The sequence below is a fragment of the Garra rufa genome, chromosome 2 (genome assembly GCF_049309525.1).
Source record: "Garra rufa chromosome 2, GarRuf1.0, whole genome shotgun sequence".
NCBI lineage: Eukaryota > Metazoa > Chordata > Actinopteri > Cypriniformes > Cyprinidae > Garra > Garra rufa.
The window spans coordinates 63587747-63601023 of NC_133362.1; the positions used below are offsets into that span (position 1 = coordinate 63587747).

The 13277-nt window shown below is 34.5% G+C and overlaps 1 protein-coding gene across 1 annotated transcript in view; it reads left to right on the forward strand.

Moving 5' to 3' along the window:
- Positions 1-12274, forward strand: part of LOC141325671 (uncharacterized) — a 95982-nt gene extending 83708 nt beyond the window's left edge. The window contains exons 3-4 of the mRNA XM_073834432.1: positions 10954-11155; positions 11396-12274. Of these exons, the coding sequence (XP_073690533.1) occupies positions 10954-11155; positions 11396-12121 (928 nt within the window). The 3' untranslated portion in view covers positions 12122-12274. The remainder of the gene's footprint in view (positions 1-10953; positions 11156-11395) is intronic.
- Positions 12275-13277: the final 1003 nt, after the last annotated feature.

Genomic DNA, 13277 nt, shown 5'->3' on the forward strand with positions numbered 1-13277 from the left:
TCCTTTTTAATAAACACCATCTAATAGTGTCACATGGATCTCTGTGATTCTCCAGGAGTTTTTCTGTGTTTGAACACTTTGTCCTGTTTAAGATGAGAAAGGAAAATCAAGCAAAGTAAATCTCTGAGTGCATCTCAATCAGCTCCTAGTTCAGTAGTCAGTGCACTAGTAAGACAGAGTTAATAGACTTATATAAAAATTTATAAAACATACAAATTACCAAGAAGGTTCATAATTATATAAGCTTTTTTAAATTATATTTGGTATTCGATTATTTGTTCATATCTAATATATTATACTTTCATGAAATCATTCTCGTTTGTGATTCACTCGTTTGTTTGTTGTTGTCGTTTGTAGTCCGCGTGCCGCTGAATCGAATCACTGAATCATTTCACAAATGATTTGATTCAAATGATTCGGATTCTCAGTTTCAATCATCACTTCTTATCATCACACGATTGATTCATGATATATAGAGAGAAATGAGACGCATCTTTGTTACTAATGGCTACGTCTTCAGTAACACTAAAACATTACAACGTTATATTTAATAATTATGATTTATTTTACATAGCTTGTGAAAACGCTTTATTGATGCAACAATATCCATTGGTTTAAAAACTTTAAAACCACAAACCTTTCTTCAGGTGACTCACAACAGACGAGGAGCGCGGCGCATCTTTATGACGTCACATCACCAGAGCAAAATAAAAGTCCCATTGGTGCACTGCTCTCTTGAATCACAAATATACATAATATAAATGTTGATTATAGAATAGAATTTCATACCCATATGATGATGCTTTTCTAAAGTTACTAACATCGTGAATCTATCAATAGGCTATTATTCTCTATTTTTTATGTACATTTATAACACTTTGTTTTATGTTGATATACCTTTTGTCATTAAATTCACATTAAACTAGTTCATGCTGCTGTTAAACGGTTACAAAATTTAATCTATCACTCTTTGGACTATTGTAATCAATCTCTTGTTATTTTGTTTGTTTGTTTATTTATTTATTTACTCCTGTTTTGGAAAGTTACTGAAACACTGTCAGGGTTTTTATTTTTATTTTGCTATTGAGGCAAATGAGGACACAAAAATATATTTGTGTCAGTTTCTATTTACCATGTGACTTATATAACCCCAGAGTATTATTACTTCTTTTTTTAAATTGGTATATAATCTGTGCTGAAATATGAATATAATATAAACAAGTAAAATATTAAAGTTTCAGTTTTGGAAATGCATTTACAAACAAAAGTCATTAATAACAGATCCACACTGAAAATGAACACATCCTCTGTAAGGATTGGATGGAAAGATAATATGGTCTGTATTTGATCTTTTCTATTTCAGTGGTAATGTTTTTTTAATGGTGTTTTGGTTTTAAATACTTTTTTTTTTTTTGCAGTGTAAAGGAATATGGTTCATTGATTTCTTTTTTATTACCTTTTCATTTCGTTAATTGGCAAAAATATGCCAACATATTCAGTTCACTCCATATCTTCTTTTATTAAGTTTGGGTAATAAATACAAGACACAATAAACTGTTTATTAGAAACTTTAACTAGAAGTACATCTATCAGAAAAACAACAAAATATGTTGTATTAGTGTTATGATTTTAGTGAAGTTAAATGTTTTGGGAACAAAATACCTTTAATACACCTGCAGGAAAATGAAGATCAGGAGACTTGTTTGAGCTGGTCCTGTGTGTCGCTGCGGTCTTCCAGACTGACTAAAACACTCAATCACTGGAGTTTATTCAGATTTCAGGAGGCTGTTCTTACAGGTGAAGACAAAGCTCTCAGATCACAAGCTTAAACACATTATTCAAGGGATGTGATCAGTTTGATTTAAATGAATATATTTAGCTTTAGGAGTGTGTGAATATGAATGTGAAATGATGGTAAGTGTCATCTTTTGTCTTTATTGGCTGTTGATGTTTCTGCCTCATTTCTTTAATTGGTGTCTTTGTTTCTGATCAATATCTGATTTAAATATGAATGCAGAGGCTAAAGGTGAGACTTTCCCTGATCTCTGTGATAATGAGTCTATAGTTCTGCTGATTAGATTAGAGTCGCTGTAAATCTGGACAAATTCCTGTAACTGTTTACATCCTTTCCATAAATTTATATTCTAATGTCGATCCTGAAATCTGTTTTAAACTCCAGTGATTGAGTGATTTAGTCAGTCTGGATGACTGCAGCGACACACAGTAACATCTCAATCAAGAGTCTCCTGATCTTCTCTCCTGAGTTTACTACAGGTCTAACTGGATATTGCAGGTATTTTGGTTTCAAAGCGTTTAACTTTACTAAAATAATAACACTAATATAACACAATTATACTTTTTAATGAATGCACTTCTAGAGATTGACTTTCTAGTAAAGCAGGTATTGTATCTTGTATTTATGAACTGAACTGTTCACTGTTAGAAAGTGAAGATGAGGAGTAACAACTGAATATGTTGACATGGTTTTTGCCAATTAAAGATGCTGAAAAGGTCATAATCAAGTTTAATAAATGAATGGAAGTGATGACGTGAAAAGGAAATCAAGGGTAGACACATTTTTCTGTTCAATCTAAAGTTAGAAACACATGTTTTTGTACTTGTCCATCCCATAGGGACTTAAAGCTGTAGATTGAGGTTGGGGCATTGTGGGTTAAATACATTTTTGTATATTGTAGGAAGCATATTTCTAGCTTATGTGAATATGGAAACAGTATGACATATTTTCTTTGAATGTAAGAAGTATAATTTAGAAAGAAAAGTTGTGTGTGATCTCTCTCTCTCTCTTTTTTTTTTTTTTTTTTTTTTTTACTAATAATTCATTTGTTTTTCTCCTCTAATATTTACACACAAAGACTGTTGATGCTGTTCAAATACCATGATGCGAGTCTATAATTTTAAGTCATTTTCATTTATTTGTGCAGATCGGCTTTTTAAAGAAAAAACACCAGCGCACCTTGAACACGCACAAAGTCATTCCCCATAATATTTTCCCTCCTTTCGGCGCTTCACACTCCAGTCCAGCGGGTGGCACTAACACACACACTTCTGTTTGACAAACACCATTAAACCTAAGAAGAAGATTAGTTTCACTGCTCTCTGTTGTTTTGTAGTGATTCTGTTTTAGTATCTGTTAGAATTGTAGTTTCTGTAAACAGAAAATATATATTTTGAATCCGGTCAGTAAATACCTGTATTATTTTCCTCATTAAGTTTTGAAGCAAGCAGGAATATCTGGAGGAGTGTCAGCTGAACCGAGATCTACTGCTTTAAAGATGGAGTTTAATAAAGTGGAGAGTGAGGAGAACACGAGTGAACTAGAAACCTGGAGAATAAAACAGGAACCAGAACCTTTGAGAATAAAACCTGAGGAACCAGAACCTTTGGGAATAAAACATGAGGAACCAGAACCTTTGAGGATAAAACATGAGGAACCAGAACCTTTGAGGATAAAACATGAGGAACCAGAACCTTTGAGAATAAAACCTGAGGAACCAGAACCTTTGAGAATAAAACAAGAGGAACCAGAACCTTTGAGAATAAAACACGAGGAACAAGGAGGTTGGTGTTTAATCTTCATTCATCTTTTATGACTGTTTCTGGTACATTATTTCAAGGTTTTAATAATACTGACATTTCAAGCTGCTTTGATGTAGTGAATTGTTATAGAAACAATCTTTAAAGCTGATCAGTCTTTTGAAAGTATAGATGGGGCATCAAAAGCACTTCCAGATCTAGTAAGAAGCATTTAAATTCTGCACAGAAGTCTTGGTAACACTTTCTATGAAGCCCCTATTTGTAATACATTATAATGGTATTTCTAAGGCATTGTAATGAATTAATTATATATATGGACATGTAACATGTAGTATCATTTTATGAATAATTTTAACAATTACAATATACTAAAGTACTTGAGTATTTGAGGTTCTAACTTTAAAGATTATGATTATATATAAGGCATAATGGACGGCATATTAAATCTACGCAATTTATAATGGATTATATCATATTACATTTATTTTTTACATTATATTACTTTTTTATTTTGATGGTCCCCCTGGTCTATTGACTAGAAGCAACTTTGCAACTACATGTCAACTCACACTTTTTAGATTATTAGTAAACTTAGATTAAGGTTAGGTTAGGTAGAAGATTCACATACTTACAAGTTACATATCAGTTTGTCTTTTGGGGAACCATCAAAATACGGTGTTTGAATATATGTAGCATAATACTAATCATAATTACTGCTAGCTGACATACAGTTGAAGAGTTAGTTCTACAGGGTACCATCAAAATAATCAAACTGATAATACAAATGTGTCATGTTACACATTCATCTGATACATGAACTTATGGCTCATTGAGAAATATTATTATTGTTGTTGTTATTATTATTACTTATAAGTTCTCTTTGTATGCTTTCAGTAAAGTGACATGCGTAACATGGTAAGATATGAGACTTGTTATACGTTAAAACTATGAGGAGGTAATCATACTCTTAAAAGCTATAACCACAAATAAAGAGAAATTATAATGCACTGACACTAAAAAAGGCTGATGCAGAAACAGTAGTGTTAACTATAGTCATGTCCAATGCTATTACATCATTAGTTTGAGTTTGTATTTTGGGAGAGAAATTCAAAAACCTTTTAACAACTTTTAAGTATTCCATACAATATCACTATAACCAGTAGATGGCAGGAGAGGCACACTTATTTACTCATTAGTCATTAGTTTCTTGTATTTTTAAATGATAAAATAACTATTTTAAAACATCAAATCATCAAGCAACTTTTTTGTATGTATATAGTTAGAAGTCTCAAAACGCCAAACTTTTATTCACTTTGCAACTGAATCGCACATCAATTATAATCTCTTAAAGGTCCCATATTGTCAAAATCAAAATTTCCTGGCTTTTTTCATGATAACTAAGGTCTAGGGGCTATCTAACTACCATATGAGTTTCAAAACAGTCAATCCACAGTAAACTGCACACAGCCTGCTTAAAGTAGCTGTTCATTTTCACGAGCCGCTGTGACTTCCGTAACGATGTGACGTCTGATCGACTCAAGTCACCGCCTTCAGTCACAAACCAACGTCCCACCCTCCTTTTGTCAAACCCCCAGACAACAACGCATCCATTCCATTATTGAGCAACAACAACACGAAAACAAGTGGAGAAAACCCTGTTCAGTCGATAGATGTCAAGCTACGATCATTACACAGGCTTCAGAACAACGTGAATATAAGAGACCAGAGGCACGTCAACTTCAGCCTCTTTCACACAGCGATTCCGGTAAATACACAGATAATGTTTCCCATGATTTGTTCCGGAATTGTTTAATTTGGTTCATTCACAGTTGTTTTCCGGAATCTGTGCGTGCTTTACACACAAACCATAAAGAAATGTGACGTTTGGATGTGAGATGTAATGCGACGCGTACGTTTCACTAAACTGAAACTAACCTGAACAAACTGTGCTTCAGCGCTTATAGTGAGGAGCTGGCTCTGCCTGATGATCGCTGCTTCATTCCACTTTGCACGTAACGTTATTTTTCGTTGTGAAGAGTCGCTTGATAACGTGCATCATTACTACAACACTGCCTTTATGGTTCTGGATTTGGTTCACACAGTTCCCGTAATTTTCCAGAATCAGCGCGCATTGTGAAAGGGGCTTTACTAAAGCAACAGTTATGTAGCTTACTGCATTCGGTGTTTGTAAAAGAAAAAACATTAATGATCATTCTAAAATATCCTGTTGAGTATCAGCTCTCTCTATTGCTCTGAGCTCGCTTACGCTTACAGCATACATGACCGTAGTTACCTGTGATTGGCCTGGATGTGCGTCACTCAGAAAACAACAGGCCAATCAGAAGAGAGGCTCATGAATATTGATTAGATGGGCCAAAATCGACCTGTTTTTGACAGAGCTCCTAAAAAAGGAGCTGTAAAAATATATTGAGATGGATTTTGGCACGTATACCGCAAATATATATTCTTAAGGACATCAACAAATAAAATAAACCTCCAGAAATGTGTACAATATGGGACCTTTAAATTGTTGGTCAGTTAATAATTGTAATAGTGACCTGCAAAGTGAGCCCGACTGTACTTTAGTAGTGTCTCTCTGAAATATTGTTGAATCTCTCTCTCTCTCTCTCTCTCTCTCCCTTTTTTTTTGCTGTCTCTGTGTTAGTGGCAGCAGTCTGATCTTCTTCATTCATATTTAAGCGTGAATGAAAACCGTTTTGTGGGGGGTACAAAGTGTATGAAAAAAAATAGAATATTTGAATCTCAAAATTTAAAATTGAAAGCCAACCAACCGAACGAATATTCTAATATTCTGGTCCAGCCCTACTTTATAGTAGGGCTGTTAGATTCCGAAAATTTTGGAATTGATTCCGATTCCTGGTTCTGGAATCGATTGGATTCGATTCCTCACTGTTGTTTTGATTCTTTTTCGATTCTTGTTTTTTTAGATTGGAGGAAGCTAATTTCGCAAAAAAAATGCAGGATGTAAAGGTCATATAAAGTTACCTTCTCATAATATGAAGCTTCGTTAGTAAAATAATAATAATAATAATTATATACTATTTTTCTGTAGCTCTGGCTGATTTCAAATTGTAATTCATTGCCCAGGAAATTAGTCATAACCCACAGCTCACAGTGGACATGCATTTATTGCATGAATAAAACAAGACGTGTATAAAATGACAAAATTAACAAACTATACACTGAAACAAAATAAACAGAACTTTAACAACAACACTGATATAAGAGCTATAATTTCGCAATAAATGCAACATGATAGGCTATAAGAGCTCGTGGATATAAGAGCTGGTGGCGTAGCTGTCAATCAGATATGCGCTCTCGGCCACTGATACGTGCTCTCTGCGTTTTGTTTCAGAGTTATCATTGGCTGATAGAAAGATTAAAAATAGCATTTATTTAAGATGTAAATAAGATCAAGACACGTCATGATCTATTCTGTCGTGCAGGGCTCAAAACTGTGGACATCATGAGCCAGTTCTCCCGTAAAATAACATCTGAATCGTTTTTTGAACTGGTTCATTTAAATGATCTATCCGAACGAATCGTTTCGTGGAAATGTACCAGACTATAATAACTATTAGCGAGCAAGAGGAAATTAATGGGTGCTTCTCAAACTGAAGGCTGCATCCTTTAGTAATGAGTCATTTTTATTACGTTTATTTTCATCAATCGACGTTTGATGACTTGCAGCCGAAATATGCAGCCTTCATGGAATGCAGCCTTCCGTTTAAGAGGTAAGTTTTGTTAAACTGAAAACGGCTCTGAATGAGGAGTCGATTCCCCTTGAGAGGATCGATTCCAAACTTTGGAATAGACTCTCGATTCCCAATGCCTCGGAATCGATTCTTTTTGGAAACGATTCCCAGCCCTACTTTATAGCCTAACCCTTTGTGTACATCTGGCATTGTAAGCTGCTCTCCCAGGTTGAGAGCAGCTGCATCTCCACAAAATGGCGCTGCAACACTACTTTCATATTCATATTCTTATGGGATGTGTTTCGCTAATCTACTCAAACCGTGACGTGGACCAGTGAGGGGGTGTTTGAACGAGCCATTTTAGGGAGTTGTGGCTAAGTCTTAACTTGTATCATAAATTTCTCTTTGGTTTTGAGACTTTAGGCTTTGCAGCTTCACAAATCTTATCTAGGCACAAACAGCTTGTAATACTCCAAAGGAAACCGCATCATATAACCCCTTTAAATTAACTTTATTATTGATATCCCACACACCAGGGCTGCATCCGAAATCGCATACTTCTATACTATTTAGTAGGCAAAAAGCAGTAGGCGAAGAAAAAGTATGCATGAAATCTCAAACACCACAAAAGAGTAGGCGAGATTTACCAGGATGAAGCACTATTTCTCGCGAGATTCAGGCGTACGTATACCTAAGTATCGTTCGAATATGCCTACTTATCTACTATATAGTAGGCGAAATGGGTACGTGAGAAGAGTAACCACCAAAGAGTAAGCGAGAGATCCCCGGATGCCTACTGCGTCCCGCCCAGATTTCGAAGTGCCGATCGAGGGATACTTTTCTACTTTTCTATCCCAGAAGCCCACGGGAGATCAATAGCCTACGTCATCATCGAACGTGATGGAGAATAGCAACAAGGGTGTTTTCAAAAGTGAGTAACCTTACGCTGTTCCTTGTGTTACAATCGCGCAGAACAAACTGTTAAATCGCTTAAGGTGTAACAGTATAGTATATTTGTGACTGTTCTGTAAAAACATGTTTTATATGTATAGCAAACAGGGGAGATCCAGTAAACACACGTATATCTCCAAAGTGAATGTACATAAACCATATACATCTTAAAGACCATTGTTAAATGTCTACAGTATTTAATATGTGACAGGAAAAAGTTCGCAAACAATTGCAGATGAGCACGTATAGACATCTGAGTGTTGTGTGCTGTTACAGTAGAATTCACTGTTGTCAACACTGTTTACTTTATATGGAATGTAAATAAACGCATTTACATAGTAACTAAACATAACTGATCTTTTTTATTAATATAAATAAATATAGAGGAGCATTTGTGTTGGATAAAATGCGAGTGTAAATGCAGTGTTGAGCACATGAATCACAGAGGTGACTTGAAACTTTTCTGGATGTTACAGGGACAGGACGTGATGGACGGCAGAGACAAGTGAAGGTGGACACGGTGGTCAGCTGCTTCATCAGAATAAAGCTGCAGAATTGGCACAGCTGTTGATGGCAGTTTTTATTTACAGGCTGTGAACACATGATTGTCAGAACAATTACTTTGAATAAAGCTTTGTTTTATGTGTCTTTGACTTGTATTTATTTAACATCAAGGTTACTTTTATTTATTCTTTTACAAATTTATTCGTGTTTCTTGTTGTCAGTTAATAAAATATAGCATTAATTCATTAATTGACTGAGAATTGAGATGTATTCACATTGACTGCATAGTCATGAATATGTCATGCATATGGCGTATTAAAAAAATGCATGTAGTTAATTTTACTAAAAATATAATTAATTAGTGGTTAGCATTTATCAGTATTATTGTTCATAAGAGTTGGTGTTGTCTAGCAATGCATTCCGAGGTCATCTTTAATTTCTAAGTAATACTTAATTCTTTCGAGTGTAAAATCTAAAGTCTTCTCCAAAGACGTGATCTTCCAGCAGCTGATTGACGTCTCCTTTGTGCAGATATTACAAACATTGCAAACAAGGAGGGCAACGTACTAGGTAGGGTTGTCGTGATGCCATTGGGTGTTCTGAGCATCCGTCGCCTTTATTTTATTTTATTATCACTGCAGAACTTATATGTACATACAACCGCAGGAAAAGGCTGTAAAAAATAATGACAGAAAAAAACTGTAAAGGGTTTGCGTACATGTGATTCTCTACACGTGAAAAAAAGATTAAATATCTTTAAATTATCGTAATATTAATTTAATCATAATGCATTAAAATTGCATGTGTTGTTTTTTGTTATTTATAATCCTCGGGGATGAAACAAGAGAAATCCCTCAATAAAAAGAGGAAAACAAAGGAGATTTTAAGCCAGTTTTGGGTGTGGATAAACAATTTTGCACATAAATAAATTAAAAACATATTAAAGTGGTTATGATTTTAGGTTTTCGTAATAAAAAATAACATTTTTAAGGATTAAACTGGGTTATAGCCTAAAAACGTACTAAAAACATAAAGGTATCTGTTTCTTCTGGAAGACCACAAAATGAGATATTTGATCAACATCATAATATATACAGATAGATAATATGAATTAAACCTGTCGCTCATATCTTTTAAATTGTTGCTCTTGTTTTAACGTCGTAGATCACATGATAACGTCATCATGGCGGATTGCATTCATACTCAACGAGATTTGGCTGTAGAGTAGGTACTCTTTTAGCGCTTGTTAAGTACCTACTTATTGAAATTAAGTACCTACTCATGAAGTATGCGATTTCGGATGCAGCCCAGCTCTACCAAATCTGCTTCTGGCACCACCATCTGTAGGACTTGTTGGCACTGCTCACAAATGTTATGGTAACACTTTCTATGAAGCCTGTATTTATAATGCATTACAAGGACATTCTTAATGCATTATAATGCATGCATAATGCCTTATAAACAGCATTATAATATGTTATATAATTTTATAAATAATCATAGCAACAGTTACGATGCACTATAATACTTACCTTTTGTGCTTATAACTTTGATGAGTACAATGCATTATAACACCAGATGAAGACTGCATTTTCAATGCATTATAAGGGTGTTCTTATATGTATGTTCTTATTATGCATTATAATACATTAAGAATGCCCTTGTAATGCATTGTAAATGCAGGCTTCATCTGGTGTTATATTGGTAAGTATTATAATGCATTGTTTCTGTTTTTATAATTATTAATTAGATTATACAACAAATCATAATTGTGTTTATAAGGCATTACGCGTCCATTTTAATACATTAATAATACCCGTATGAAGGATTATAAATGCAGACTTCATATGGTGTTAGGATGCATTGTACTCATCAAAGTTATAAGCACAAAAAGGTAAGTATTATAGTGCATTTTAACTGTTGTTATGATTATTTATAAAATTATATAACATATTATAATGTTGTTTATAAGGCATTATGCATGCATTATAATGCATTATAAATACAGGCTTCATAGAAAGTGTTACCAATGTTAGTTTGTTCATGTTTTTCAGCTTATAACAAGTTACTGACAATGAACCATTTTTATTTTTATTTCAGAGTTGATTCAAGAAAAAGAAGAGAATAAAGAATCAAGTCAATTTGAGGAGAAAAATTATTTCAAAACTGGAGAAAAAACTTTGAGTTGCTCTCAAGCCAAACAGAAAGATTTAAAGAAAAGAAGAGCAGAGAAATGTTCCACCTGCACTCAGTGTGGAAAGAGTTTCACAAGAAAAACAGATCTTAAGCGTCACATGAAAATTCATACTGGAGAAAAACCATTTACTTGTGATCAATGTGGGAAGAGTTTTTCACGCTCATCAAGCCTTAAGGAGCACATGAACATCCACACTAGAGAGAAGCAGCACACATGTGATCAATGTGGTAAAGTGTATTTAGCAGCTTCAGGTCTGAGAAATCACTTGAAAGTTCATACAAAGGTAAAGCCACATTCATGCCATCTGTGTGGTAAGAGTTTTTGGCGTCTACAAAGTTTGCAAGTATATGAGAATATAAATACTGGAGTGAGAGAATCCATGTGTTCAAAGTGTGATAAGATTTCTACTTCAGAAACTTATTTAAAACTACATAAGAGGATCCACACTTATGAGTGTTCACAGTGTAACAAGAGATTCAGTACATCAGGAGACCTGAAACTACATGAGAGGATCCACACTGGAGAGAAATCTTATGAGTGTTCACATTGTAACAACATATTTAGTAAATCATCAGACCTGAAAACACATGAGATGATCCACACTGGAGAGAAACCTTATCAGTGTTCACACTGCAACAAGGAATTTAGACAGTTAGTACATCTGAAAACACATGAGATTATCCACACCGGAGAGAAACCCTATAAATGTTCACACTGCAACAAGAAATTTAGTCAGTTAGTACATCTGAAAACACATGAGATGAACCACACTGGAGAGAAACCCTATAAATGCTCACACTGCAACAAGAGATTTAGTCAGTTAGTACATTTGAAAATACACAAGAGGATCCATTCTGGAGAGAAACCCTATGAGTGTTCACACTGCAACAAGAGATTTAGTCAATCAGCATATCTGAAAACACATGAGATGATCCACACTGGAGAGAAACCTTATCAGTGTTCACACTGCAACAAGAAATTTAACCAGTCATCATATCTAAAAATTCATGAGAGGATCCACACTGGAGAGAAACCTTATGAGTGTTCACACTGCAACAAAAGATTTAGTCAGTCAGTACATTTGAAAACGCATGAGAGAATTCACACTGGCGAGAAACCTTATAAGTGTTCACACTGCAACAAGAGATTTAGTCAGTCAGTACATTTAAAAACACATGAGATGATCCACACTGGATAGAAACTTTTAAGTTTCACACTGCAACAAGAGATTTAGTCAATCAGTATATCTGAAAACACATGAGAGGATCCACATTGGAGAGAAACCTTATAAGTGTTCACACTGCAACAAGAGATTTAGTCAGTCAGTACATTTGAAAATGCATGGGATGATCCGCACTGGAGAGAAACCTTTTGAGTGTTCACAGTGCAACAACAAGTTTAGTCAGTACATCTGAAAACACATGAGGTGGTCCACACTGGAGAGAAACCTTATGTGTTCACACTGCAACAAGAAATTTAACCAGTCATCATATCTGAAAATACATGAGAGGATCCACACTGGAAAATAACCGTATCATTGCACTGCATGTGTTAAGCATTTTATTCAATCATCTGCTAAACACAGACATGCAAAAACAATCAGTTGTTTTTTTTTTTTTTGTGTGGCATGTATATGTATACCCATCCCTACTTGTAAATTAGTAGGAGAGAGATCAATCCCATTAGTTTTCACTTTTACTTTCAGTAGTTAATGATCCTTTTGCTTTCAGTCATTGTTAAATGTTATCTTTTTATTCATACATTATCTTCACTTTTATATTTTATTAACAACATTTGTGGTCAACTGATTGTATTTGCATAAGAAAAAAAAATATTTTAGCTTCAATAGTTGAAAGCCATAATGTTTTAGGCTTTGTTTTAAATATCTAAATAAAGCTTTTAAATGGAATTAAATTAAAAGCCTTTATTGCCTTTTTTTTCTGCATACAATGAAATGAGGAGAATTACTCCTGACTGTTGTTAGACAAAAAAATATGTACCACAGACAATTTATGAGACTAGAGACTACAGACTGTACAGTATCATTATAAAAGTATATACAACAACCGACGAGTCGTAATTGTCACAAGGAGTCAGACTGAGACGTGCGGATCCATTTGCAGCATTTTATTGTCAAGATCGTAGTCGGGGCAAACAGGGTCAACACCAGCAAACAACAACAGCGAAGATAATCCAGAGAGTAAACCAGTATCCAAGCGTGAGTCAAAAACCAAATGGGCAGTCCAAAGTAACAACAGAAACAAACAGAGAAAACAAGGCAAAACAGGAAACAAAACCAGGAATAAACTAGGAAACTCTGAAAACATGGAGACTAGGAAACTGAGAAAACGCTT